The sequence below is a fragment of the Arvicola amphibius genome, chromosome 1 (assembly GCF_903992535.2).
Source record: "Arvicola amphibius chromosome 1, mArvAmp1.2, whole genome shotgun sequence".
Classification (NCBI taxonomy): Eukaryota; Metazoa; Chordata; class Mammalia; order Rodentia; family Cricetidae; genus Arvicola; species Arvicola amphibius.
The window spans coordinates 116,121,335-116,134,710 of NC_052047.1; the positions used below are offsets into that span (position 1 = coordinate 116,121,335).

At 40.5% G+C, this 13,376-nt stretch overlaps 1 protein-coding gene across 3 annotated transcripts in view; it reads right to left on the minus strand.

Moving 5' to 3' along the window:
* Window positions 1-889: 889 nt before the first annotated feature.
* Window positions 890-13,376, minus strand: part of Copb1 (COPI coat complex subunit beta 1) — a 39,600-nt gene continuing 27,113 nt past the window's right edge. For all 3 annotated transcript variants that reach the window (XM_038335095.2, XM_038335106.2, XM_038335114.2), the window contains exons 15-22: window positions 10,034-10,261; window positions 9,704-9,883; window positions 7,705-7,849; window positions 6,299-6,418; window positions 3,175-3,320; window positions 2,461-2,550; window positions 1,811-1,966; window positions 890-1,275 (exon numbers count right to left, since the gene is read on the minus strand). In XM_038335095.2, the coding sequence (XP_038191023.1) occupies window positions 1,216-1,275; window positions 1,811-1,966; window positions 2,461-2,550; window positions 3,175-3,320; window positions 6,299-6,418; window positions 7,705-7,849; window positions 9,704-9,883; window positions 10,034-10,261 (1,125 nt within the window). In that variant the 3' untranslated portion in view covers window positions 890-1,215. The remainder of the gene's footprint in view (window positions 1,276-1,810; window positions 1,967-2,460; window positions 2,551-3,174; window positions 3,321-6,298; window positions 6,419-7,704; window positions 7,850-9,703; window positions 9,884-10,033; window positions 10,262-13,376) is intronic.

Below are 13,376 nucleotides of genomic sequence, written 5' to 3' on the forward strand. Positions count from 1 at the left end.
CATTCTGTTCTCACTGAAAACAGAAGATGTTATTTCCATTCTGTCAGACCTCATTTATAGATTCAAGGGCAACAAAGAATGAAGCCCGGGGAAAGACAGAGAATGATAGTTTAAATTAGATTTAGCAGGGCTGGAGAGATGGCTCAGAGGTTAAGAGCACTGGCTGCTCTTCCAGAGGTCCTGAGTTCAATTCCCAAGCAACCACATAGTGGCTCACAACCATCTGTAATGAGATCTGGTGTATATGTAATAAATAAATAAACAAACACTGTATATGTAATAAATAAATAAATCTTCTTTAAAAATTAGATTTAGCAAAAAGATCAAACCATCTTAATCCTTCTTAGTATAGAACCCAAAAGACAGCCCAGCCCAGGAAACTGCATTCACAAACACAAGATAGGAGGGAAGAGTCAAAAACAGAGGCAACTAGGTGATGGAACAGCTTTTTGAATCCTCCTAGTGTAGCCAGTAACTGGCTAGAACCACTGTAATACTAACAAATGCATACACCCAATGCTAAGTGTACATAGTTTTTAAAATCTATTTTAGATTATCTAATTTTCATTATAATTCAGGATCATCAAGAATAGTATTTTGATGTCAGCCAGAGTTTTTAATAACTCCTTTAAGCCAAAAGATGGACCTTTTCTCAAGTAATGTGTAAACTTTTGGGCTGAAGCAAAGTGTGAGAAAAGACTGGGATTTTTAGAGCTGCTGATCTCAGAAAACGAGGAACCAACAGCACAGTAAGGCAGGACCTGTTCCATTTTGGATCACTGACTTTGTAAGTTTTCTTTATAAAGATGGATATTCTAACAATCCAGAAAGTAATTTAATTTATAATGGAAATTTAGACTTAACTTAAAAAATTCCACTGATACAAATCTAAAATTAAGTAATTTATTTATAAAATAACAAAAATTTATGAATAGATCTGTTTATTGTATTATGAAAATGGTCTCAGTACATATGAGAAACATTATATACTTTGAGGACAGCATTCAGAACTATTAAGACAAAAGACAAACTATAATTTTTAACTCATCCTTGATTTAGGGGAAAGGCTATAAATTACAGGCTGGAATGCATTCAGCATGAACTCAGAATCCTATATAACATAAAGTATGAAAAGAATACAAAAGATGCTGGAGTCCAATAAGCCCACACCTAAATTTTAACCATAAACCTCCAAGGACTTTTTTTTATTCATTCTTATAGACTAGTCTTCTTTTGAGACAGGTTGATTTTATCTCCAAGGCTCAAGGCCATTCCCTGTAAAGAAGAAAGTAGATGTTTATATGTTTTATCTAATTTTGTGATGTTGGGAACTAACCCAGGGCCTATACACACTGCGAGAGCACTACCCAACTGAGCTATATTCCCAGACTCAACAAAGATGTAATTATTGAAACAATGCCCAAATAGTAGTTGACAACAGCTTAACTAAGGCTCCATTCATTCAATGATATCATATACAACATGGACTTCAAACACTTTTAGTGGGTTGATTTTAGTGATGTTGATGCGTACTCGATTTATTTATGCCATACCTGTCAAAAACTCTGAAGAATCTGTTCCACAAACATCACACAAGAATCAATGTTTTAGTACTTAGAGTGAGCCATTTTAAATTAACTGAAGCTCAGAAGATACCCCCCCACACACTCACTCACTTTATATATGTATTTTTATCTCAAACAAAAAAACATGATTATGACAGAATTCATTATACTACTGAAATAAGAAAGACATGAATTCTTCCTCCCTTTATTCAGCTCAGAGATGTACTCAAAAAAGAGGTTGTTACCTGACTCTTTGCACGAATTCTAATATGACCAGTAACAGCAGCATCTGGTCCCTGGTGAACTGGCTTCTCAATGCTGACATTTGCAAGTGCATCCTCCCCAAATATAGAACGAGCGTACAGGTTGGCTGCCATAAAGCCACAGTAGCCAGAAAGGGCCTGGGGAGAAATGTGTGATAAATTCAATATGAGAGAATTACACGCTGGCAAACACAAGGAAGCTATTGTTTAAAGTCTTATGTGTTAGAGGGTATAAGATCGTATGAACTTACCAAGGCTAAAAACAAACATGTATGTAGAGAGAATTTCCTGTGCACATTACATTCAATACACCTGACTCTGAAGAGAACGCTTATTCAAATCTGTACTTACATATCTAGTGCTTATTTACTTATATGCCTCTTGCACCAGGCTTTTAACTTCAATAAAGACTTCTTCTGCTGCAATTGTTGCACTTAGTAACTGCTGAAGAAACTAATATATGAACTAAAACCTACTTGTTTGGCAGTAAACATGTTCTCCCTGTCTCTCCCCTCTCCTCTCTCTCTCTCTCTGTGTTATTAGAAGCCAAGCAAACATTTTATCACTGAGCTACAGCTACCCCGCTGACAGCAGACTCTTTCAGACTTTAGAATTTTCTGATAAAATTTTACCTTCTCTGGAGTCAGGCACTTCATGTTGGTTGACTTTAAGATATGCTGTAAATAGTCATTTAAATCAATCATATTGGTGTTAACTGTCACCTGCAGAGGAGAAAAACTCAATAAATCTTACAATGAAAGTTGTGGATAATTGGTATTTCATCCTAGAACTGTCTTCCAACTATTTAGGGGAAGAGTAGGCAATAAACAAGTGACCCCTACAAAATGGCCTGCATCAGAGGAGTGCTTTCAGACACAGGTACTCACTAGACCACCAGGAAAGAGAGATCAAGGAAAATCAATGGTCTGGCCACAGACCTCACAACATTAGAGCCAATAATGGTAGATTACCAACCAGACACAGAAGAGGGGGAATCTTGTCTACACTGTCTCCTATTAGTTACAGTAACAACTAGCTAGCCCTGGCCATCACACCTGCAGTGTCTGTGTTTAGAAGACAGGGGCTGAGGGATAGGCACTGGAGACTTTCCTGGACTATAGAACATGATACAGTCCCAAGATTCCAAAAAGAACTGCCAATCTATTTAATTCACAACAGCGAATCCCTAAAGTACTTGCACGATTTCTAGTTAAGTTAATTCATAGTACAGATAATAAACAACCGTTTGCTTTTCACTTCCGGTGCTTTTTAGTGGGAATTATTTCAAAGAACTCCTATCACTAGTCAAAAGGAAGACAGGTAAAGAAAGCCTCTCAAGGACTAACTTTATTTTCCCATTCAAATTCGGCCCACATCTGACGGAACTCGGCATCAGTGCAAGTTGCAGGCTGGATATAGTCCATGATGTCAATGTGGATGTCACTGAGGACCACACAGTTCCTGTCACTTGCTGCTCCAGACACATCATAAACTGTAATATACATACAAAAAGATCCCCAATCAAAGGGTAGTTAAAAATTACAAATAATTATGTACTAGCACATATTTATATATACCAGATTCTAAGTGCTTTATAATTATTATCAACTAACCAGTCCATCAATCCTACCTTACTGTTTTCTATCTCCCAGATTAGGAAAGCAGAGTAGTCAAAAGTTGCCCAGGTTACACAACTGATAAGCAGTAAGACTTACAACTAAGGATTTAGGCTCAGGCACACTTTGCCTTTTGTTGTTAAACAGAGTTCAGTGGCGAGAGTGGGACAGGTACTACACTAGACACACAGTAGTCCAGTATTCTTGTAGTTGGGACCTAGCTAGAAAGCCATTTTCTTCTAATATTTGGATCTATGTTGCTGAAAGTTAGTAACATAAGACCATCTGTCTCTATGACTGTCTCCCATAGAAGGCAGTCTGGGACCACTGTGATGGGACATGCATCTAATCCCAGCAGCTGAAGCTGGGCAAGTGGTGTCACTTTACTTGAGGCCAGTCTGGGCTACCCAATGAGACCCTGTTCCAAAAACAAAACAAAATAAATTTTAAGAAGTTATAATCTGATCTTCTGAGTAAATTGGGAGCATGGGGACCATGGGAGAGGATAGAAAGGGATGCATGCCTTTAATCCCAGCACTTGGGAGGCAGACGCAGGCAGATCTCTGTGAGGCCAGATTGGTCTGGTCTACAAGAGCTAGTTCCAGGACAGGCTCCAAAGCCACAGAGAAACTCTTGTCTTGAAAAAAAAAAAAGAAAGAAAAAAAAAGAAAGAATGAAAAAGAAAGGGACGGGGGAATATGCGAGGGGAGTGGAGAAACATATATAGCTCAATAAAAAGAATTAAAAATGTCACCAGGCCACCAGGCAGTGGTGGCGCACACCTTTAATCCTAGCACTCGGGAGGCAGAGGCAGACGGATCTCTCTGAGTTCAAGGCCAGCCTAGTTTATAGAGCTTGTTCCAGGACAGCCAGGGATACACAGAGAAACCCTGTCTCAACAACAACAACAAACAAACAAAAACAAACCAAAAAAACCCCTACAACCCCCCCCCCCAAAAAAAACAACCAAACCAGAAAAACAACAACTTATAATTTATTAGGGTCTACTTTTCTTTGAACTTCTTTTTACTTTCTGGGAAAACTAAGGGTTACCAAGAATGTCTTCCTTTAGTTTACAGCCCATAACTAAAAGCACACCCCTAAAGCTACCCTCACTGTCTCCCCTTTATTTTCTTCAAGATTTCCCTTCTTCTCAGCTATGATCCTTCCCTGTGTTCAGGATCCCACTTCACCATAATTATGTCTTTCAGTCTCACATCTGTACTTTTTCCCTCTGTCAACTTTGTTACCTGCAGTCTACGAATACCCTGCAGGATTTCTTAATTTGCTTACACTCTTCGCTGGTGTGGCTGCACGCATGCGCCTGCACAGCGCTCTTCATCTCCTGCTCAGTCTTCACCACTGCTGCCCAACACAGACCACAGACACGGTCTGTGACCAGTGCTAACAAACCCAAAGGCCTGACTCTCAAGCTCTATGTTTCTTCAGGCACTTTGTTGAAGAATTACTTTCTAGACAAACTTCTACCATGATACCAACATCCCTACCCCTCCTCTTATTAAGTATTTATAATTCAGATTTTTTTCAAATTCCAGACTCATGTCTTACCTCCCTCAAGTATACTTAGATACTTGAATACTCAATTTGCTTAAGATCAACCATGTGCTCCTTTTTCCTTCATCAGCCATCCAATCGGCTATGTAAGGGCTCCTTCAACCATTTCCTCTAGAATCAATAACTGTCTCCTTAACATCTACTGGAGTCAGCCTCCTTTTCACTCTACTCACTGCTCCTCAGCTTGGCCTCTCCTCGCGTTACATTTCTTCAATAGCCTACACAGGCAATCTTTCTGCATCGTCAGAGAAATAGTTAATCACATATCTCATTGGTAACCCTCCAGTGTCTTCCTGTTTCATGGATAAATGCTTAAATCTTTCACAGGCAAGCAGGGTACAGCTTGCTCCGACATTCCTAATTTATTTTTTCCTAACCACTTTCAAACCCATTCTAACTGCCAGGCCTATCCATCTACTAGCATTGTCCTGCCTGCACTCTGGATCATCTGTAGAATCCAACTCAACATGAGCGGTGAAACCTTTCCTAACTTTTCCAATCTCTCTCTCTCTTTTATGTGTAACAGCCCTAGCTATCCTGGAACTTGATTTGTAGACCAGGCTGGTCTCAGACTCACAGAGATCCACTTGCCTCTGTCTCCCAGGTGCTGGGATTAAAGGCGTGCGCCACCACTGCCCGGCCTCCCTCCAATCTCTTACACCAACCACTTTGCTAACTGACAAATTCCTTCATGGACTCCCACACTGCTTCTCATACAAGCTTCTTCCATAGCATTTAGTATTATGTATGACCTTAAACTATCTTAAGACAGATCTGTTGTTCCTTACTATGGTAGATTATCCTTATAATAGAAATTTCTAGGAAAAAAAAATACACACACACACACATACTGACTGACTGAATGAATGCTTCTATACAGGCTTATCTCAATCTCTGTAATACTCTCGTGTGCTAGGCCACAAAGGCCTAAATAAACTTTTAGGATCAGTACAAATGTTACCCCTTAATAATAAATCTTCCTTTTTACAGCTTCTCATATGATACTGAGCCCCCAAAGTATGTTGTGTATCAACCAACCCTAATCACATCGTGTCATTATTTTTGTCTCTTCATTTTGACTCGTGGTTTCTTGAGTACCACGAGTCTATCTGGCTCATTCTGGTATATCTAGAATATAATTCAAAGGCTTGGTTACCATAGAGATTATTATGAATAAACAGATTCAGGTTCTGCCCTCAAGCCGTGTCAATGGCTGCATACTACCACATTCTTTACTAAAAAGTATTCAACTATCACACACTATAAAACAGAATCATACCTATATTGCCAAAAATTATTCCATTTTCTGTTGATGCTACCTTGACATTAGCTTTAATATTTGCAAAATCATGAGGAGCAAGAGTCAAAGGAGAAGGTTTTTCCACAAGTTTCAGATCCCCTGGGAGAAAAAAAAAAAGATTTGGATATAGTTAAAAACACATATATTAATCATAAAACAGTATCAGAATCTTTGTAAGTTAATAGTTTCTAGAAAAATCAGAAGTGTGTGATTCAAATATTATGAGAAAAAAAATCAGGAAATACTCTAATATCCTAGGCAATTACATTAATCTTCATAACCTCTATTAAAGGGTAATAGACATAATTCTATTTTCTACACAGAATAACTCTATATTCAAGAGTGGGAGGGGTACTTTAAATATATCATTTTACTTTCATAAATGAATATGAGCTTCTCAGAAAGCTTAACCCATATACAGGATAGTCTAAGCTATATACATCATTACAAAGGAGTAACACACCCTGCAAAAAACCTGTATACTAAGAACCATGGCTCACTGAAGACAGGGCAAAGCAATCTCACTGATATCCTAGTGTCTTCAAACTCTTGCATAAGCCCCATGGAATATAGAAGAACATCACTGTTTTATACTTATTTTACATTTTTAAAATTGTACATAGAAGTGGCTACAAAGAATCTAATTCATATGCCTTTATCAAGAAAAAAAAAAAAACACAAGCCAGGCGGTGGTGGCGCACGCCTTTAATCCCAGCACTCGGGAGGCAGAGCCAGGCGGATCTCTGTGAGTTCAAGGCCAGCCTGGTCTACAAGAGCTAGTTCCAGGACAGTCACCAAAGCTACAGAAAAACCCTGTCTCAAAAAACCAAAAAAAAAAAAAGAAAAAAAAAACACGAAAAAAGCTAGTAATGATGTACTGCTTTGGCCACATGTGGCAGTGGTAGGTAACAGAAAGTACTTAACTCTCTTCTAAAGCAACTTAAGTTTTAACTAAGTAAACTACTTGGTAAATGTGTTTTTATTTATTTGAGTTGGGGGGGAGGGGGGAACTGTGTAATCCAGGATGGTTTGGAACTGGTTATGTAGCTGAGAATAACTTCTAATTCCTTAAATTCCTGCCTCCACCCAAGTGATGGGAGTACAATCTCGCTGGGTTAATGTGGTGCTGGAGATGGAGCCCAAAGCCTTAGGCACCCTAGGTAAGCAGTCTCCAAATTCACACAGCTACTGGATCAAACTCAGAACTAAACCAAGAACACAAGTCAGTCAGTATGACAAAGGTTCAGAAAACTGGTAATTTAAGGAGACAAAATTTTAAACCTTAAACTAAGCCTTGATTAAACAAATGCCATAAAGCACTGAAAGCTCTGACCCTTTCTCAGTAATTCATCATGAAGATCTATCATTAAAATACAGTTCCTCACCTAGAGTAGCTAATTCTAACGTGCAGTTCTGCAAAGTATCACTGGTTTGGTTTACAACAAGAACATCCAGGACAATATCATACTGATTGACATGAACATAAGCTTCTGCATACACAGGATCCGAGAAACCTGTCAACTGGGTGACCTGTCAAAGCAAAAATAGTCATAATCAAATGAATGAAACAATTCTGCCTGCTGAGTTCAATCCCCAGGATCCACACAGGAGGAGAACCAAATCCTGTTCAGCTGTACTCTAACCTCAGATGCCTGCCAGAATGGTGGCCCAGTGGATTAAGGGACTTGCTGCCAAGCTAGACAATCTGAACGCTACTTCTAGAGTATACTCCCAAACCCACAAAACAAATAAATAAATGTTAAAAACAAATTTTTAAAGAAAATTCTGTTTAAATACTGTAAACATCCTGAAAAAGACATCATTTTATACTCAATGAAAAATTCCAGTCAAAAAGAACAAAAACACAGTGATTCCACTTGTCTGAGCAGTAGCAGTTAAAATCAGAAAGAGAAAGTGGTCTGGTAGTTGCCAGGAGCAGCAGGAAATGGGAATGGGGAGTTACTATTAAATGGGTATAAAATTCAGTTTCACAAGACAGAAAAGTTCTGGAGATGGTTGTAAAATTATGTAGACGTAAGTAACACTGCTGAACCACATAATTAAAAGATCTCAAACAAGGATGCTCAGCCTTGTGTGCTGGGTTCAACCCTCACCAGTGGAAAGAAGCAAAACAAGACCAGGTTAAAACAGTAAATTTTATGTTCTGTAATTTTTATCAGGTTAAAAGAGAAATCTAAACCAGGTGTGGTGGCGCACGCCTTTAATCCCAGCACTTGGGAGGCAGAGGCAGGCAGATCTCCGAGTTCCAGGCTAGCCTGGTTCAGAACAGTTAGTAGAGAGCTATCAAACAGAAAACCATGTCTCAAAAAGACAAAGCAAGAGAGAGAGAGAGAGAGAGAGAGAGAGAGAGAGAGAGAGAGAGAGAGAGAGAGAGAGAGAGAGAGAGAGAGAGAGAGAGAGAGAGAGAGAGAGAGGGAGGGAGGGAGGGAGGGAGGGAAATCTAAAATATGTGTAAGTGTAACACTGTTGCTAACAAGTCCTAATTTGTTTTTGTTTTTTTCAAGCAAGGTCTTGTTCCAGGCTGGCCTCAAACTTGAGATCTTGCATTCTCAGCTTCCCAAATGCCAATTCTCAGTTTTGAGAAAAAGCTTTAGCAGAGACAGACGGATCTCTGTGAGTTCGACTTTCAGGACAATCAGAGCTGTAACAGCTCTCAAAACCCCTGTTTTGAATTTCCCCCTCCCCCAGAAAGAGAGAGAGAGAGCTTTAGCAATTCCAATTACGCTACTGATTTTTATTTATGATAGTCAAATCCACTTTAGACCATTAACTCATCTGACAGGTAAGGGATAACTAGCTCACTGAGTGTCTTTTTGCTGGGTAGCTCAGACTGCCCCTGACCTTGTAATCTTTCTCTAAATGCTGAGATTATAGATGTGTACTGCCATTCTGGTTCAAATAAGTCTCACTGGCTTAAAAGTCACAGGGACTTTGTAAAAATAGATGCTAGGACTGGAGGTCCAGTCCAGTAGACAGTGTTTGCCTGCCATCATTAAGATCCCAGATACACAGACACGCTTGCATGCGCGCGCACACACGTTCCCATATATCCGTCGATTCTATATAGCTAGTTATTTAATTAAAACAACAACAACAACAACAACAAATCACACATACACAGCAGGACCAGCCACTTCCTAATTACTATATTCTTAAGTAGCCAATTTAAATAAATTTTCAACTGGGCATGATAGAACAGGCCTTTAATCTCAGAACCTGGGAGAAAGCTCAGCAGATGTCTATGAGTTTGAGGCAAGCTCGGTCTACATAGCTAGTTCAGGTCAACAAGGGTTATACAGTGAGACCCCCACCTAAAATGAAGAAATAAACAACAAACAAGTCATACTACTGATACTATGTTACCTTATTAAGCTTGGATGCTAGGGGATCTGCGGCCTCTTTCCTTTGTGTATTACCCATTGCGGCCAACAAGCTCAGCTGAAACTGATCTTCCTTGCAGTTCATTTCATTCTTGGCAGTTAGTTGCATGAAGGAAATGGGGTCATCAGGTTGTACTGTTACATTCCTCTTCTCAGATTCTTTCTGTGTCGGAGAAGCAATACACATGTCTTTTTATATGGAAAGAAATTTTTCACAGGGACAGACTCATACACATGGAGACTGAAAAAGAATAAAATTAAGGAAAAAAAAACCCAACTTATAAAGCATTTTATGGATTTATATATCCCTTACCTTTTGGGATAGTTTTTCTTCTTCAAGTTTGGCAGATAACATTTGGGAAAGAGACTGCCTGCATTCCTTATTAAAAATGTCATTCATTAAAGGTGAACATTCAGATAAGACCTTGAGGCACAGGGAAATTCGGTCTACATCATCATCAGTAATTGGCTTCTTAGGAAGAGAGGATTTTCCCAAATGAAGAATAGTTGCCATGAGCAACATAGCTTCAGCAACAAAAGACTACAAAAATAGAGAAATTGATTATTCCTATGATTCAATTGCAGTAAAGTCACTCAAACATAACCGTCAGACAATTCAAGAATTCACCGGAATTAAACTTGAAATTGCCTAGATTTTATTTCTCTTGTTATTCCCATATCCTTCTACCTGTTTTGTTCTGTCGTTTTCTAAGGCTTCACTAAGAGGTTGAAAAATAGCAAGGACTTTGGAACGATTTCCTCTTTAAACATACCAAAAAAGCTGAAAGAATAATGCAACTGTTGACTTTTTAACCATACTTGCTTTCTGTGTGGTCATGTTCATGTGGGTGGGTGCACGCATGTGGAGGCAGAGGTCAACCTCAGGTGTTATATCTTAGATGTCATCTTGCTTTTTGAGACAGAGAGGCGTCACTCTGAGACTTGGGGCTCAATGATTAGGCTAGGCTTGCTGGCCAACAAGCCCCAGGGATACTCAGATTACAATCAGTCATGGCACCTGACTTTCTCTATGGGCGCTGGGGCAGGACTCGGGTCCTCAAGCCTGTGTGATAAGCACTTTACTAAGCTAGCTCCCTGGTCCTCCATATTTGCTTTCTTATCAACTCATATACATACCTTTGGTTGGCCATATAAAAATATGATTCTTTTTTTCATAAATATACTAGCAACTATTTACTAAGAATGAGAACAATTTCCTATAAAAACAAAGTATTGATTTCTTACTTGATACTGAACAAGGCCCAAATACTATACTCTGAATTCAAATAAATCTTCCTAAATCACTTTGAAATGTTTTTATCTTACTTTTAAGCCAGCATCAGCTTCATTTTATCAACTATTATTCAGTCTCTTTTACACTATTTATCAGTTTCCTGTTTTTATTAACTTATTATTGAATCTTTGTGAATTTCCTATCATGCACACCAATCGCTCATCTCTCTTGTCCATCTGTATACACCTTCTGCCCTTGCAACCTCTCCCACAAATGAAAACAAAACAAAAATTAAAATTAAAAAATGAATATTAAAGAAAACAAACCAACATTTCACAATGGAAGCTGTGGTTTGTCACAGTATGTCACACAGTGTATCCTTTTGCCCAAATAGCTTTACTTGTAAATGTTTGTTGAAATGAGTCTAGTTCCAGGCCTCTGGCGACTGCTACATTATTAATACAGAATCTGTGCCAGGATCCTCTTGGATATCCTGTTGTTCTGTGTCTTGCAGCTTTGGGTCTGTAGGGCTGGCACCTCGATGAGCTCCAGAAATTCTTGGATAGGTAGATGTTGGATCTGAACTTGGGTGGTAGCTGAGTCGGTCAGTCTGCCTATTCTCCTATGCATGTACCATCAGTTCTCCTACTTTGTTCAGAGGAAGGGAGGAGCCATCTCATCCAATCTCACACTTTCCTGACCAGGTTTCCCACACTGTACAGATGAGGGGCAGATCAGTTCTGCACTCACACTGCTACACTCAGGGAGGGGGGCCAGCTCATTGGCATCTATGCTATCAGGGCCAAAGAGGGGGACTTCCTCCCAGACCCTGGATTAGAAACAAACCACACCCAAACACCTATTTCCAGGGAGGGAGGGAGGGAGGGAGGGGGAGAGAGAGAGAGAGAGAGAGAGAGAGAGAGAGAGAGAGAGAGAGAGAGAGAGAGAGAGAGAGAGAGATCCTTTATTAAGCAGGGAAGAGAAGATCTCTTCAGGCACAGCACGGAGAAGACAATGCAAGCCACTGGGCACAGCCCTCGCTGGTCGATGATGATCTTTGTCATCGTCTTCCTAGTCGTCGATGAATTGATGATTGATATTGCTTCCTCACTATCTCATCTCTTTGGGCCACTGGGACCCTAATTGGAGCCTTGGGCGGATCCCTCGCTGAGACATATCAGGAAGCCAAGGCGCGCCCCGGGGACAACCGTCGGTGGTCCTGGGTGTCAGTTGCCCTTGCTGTAGCACCGGGAAGCCAAGGGGAGACCTGGCTGCAGCCCTCGCCATAGCACGGGGACACCAAGGCGAGCCCCTGGCGCGGCCCTCACCGTAGCACCGGAAAACCAAGGTGAGCCCACGGCGCAGTCCTTGGTGGTCCCAGGTGTCGCCAAGGCGAGCCCCGGCGCAGCCCTCGCCGCAGCACGGGGAAGCCAAGGCGAGCCCCAGGGGCAGTGCCCAGTGTCCTTGCTTCCTATCTCATCTCTTTGGGCGCAGCACCTGAACCACTACAGGGTGGCCCAGGTGCAGCCCTTGGTGGTCGTTGGAGTCATCGCATCCTTACTACCACCTTGGGCTCGGTGTCTCGTTGCTTCCTCAGTGTCTCATCTCTTTGGGCACAGCACCAGGACCCCAACGACACGGCACATATGCATGTGGCACACATTAAAGACAAGCAGGCCATATGCAAACATAAACAAACATCTGGCCTGGGGAAGCACCGGCAGAAAAGAAGGTAAAATAAGACTCCCAAGTTTGTATCCTGCCTTCAGAAGAAGGAAAAGAGGTGGGAATGTTAAACCAATGTCTGAAAATACTATGACTAAAAATTTCCTAAATCTATGAGAACTGTAAACCTTAGATCCCAAAGCTTAATGAAGTATGGGGGAACATAAAGAAAACTACACTAAGCTATGAACAAATCAAACTGTTAAAACCCATGATAAGAATAATATAAAGCTGGGTGGTCCTGGTGCACACCTTTAATCCCAGTACTTGGGAGGCAGAGGCAAGCAGAGCTCTGAGTTCGAGGCCAGCCTGGTCTACAGAGGGAGCTCAAGGCCAGCCAGGACTACTGCACAGAGAAACTCTGTTTCAAAAAACCAAATAAGTAAGTAATTAAGTAAGTAAGTAAATAAATAAATAATAATTGACGTTTTGGTTTGAGACAGGACTTCAGTCCCATAGCCAAGGCTGACCTCCAACTCCCTTCTAGCTGAAAACGATCTGGAGCTGCAGACTCTCCTGGCTCCACTTCTCAGGTAACTGGGATTAAAGGCAGGTGCCACCAAGCTCAGCTCAAATAACTGACTTATTTATGACAAAGTATAAAGACAATGTTACAGACATACACACAAACACACACAAAATGTAGTTTTATTCAGCCTTAAGGAAGGAATTCTGATATAAAACACACGAACCATGA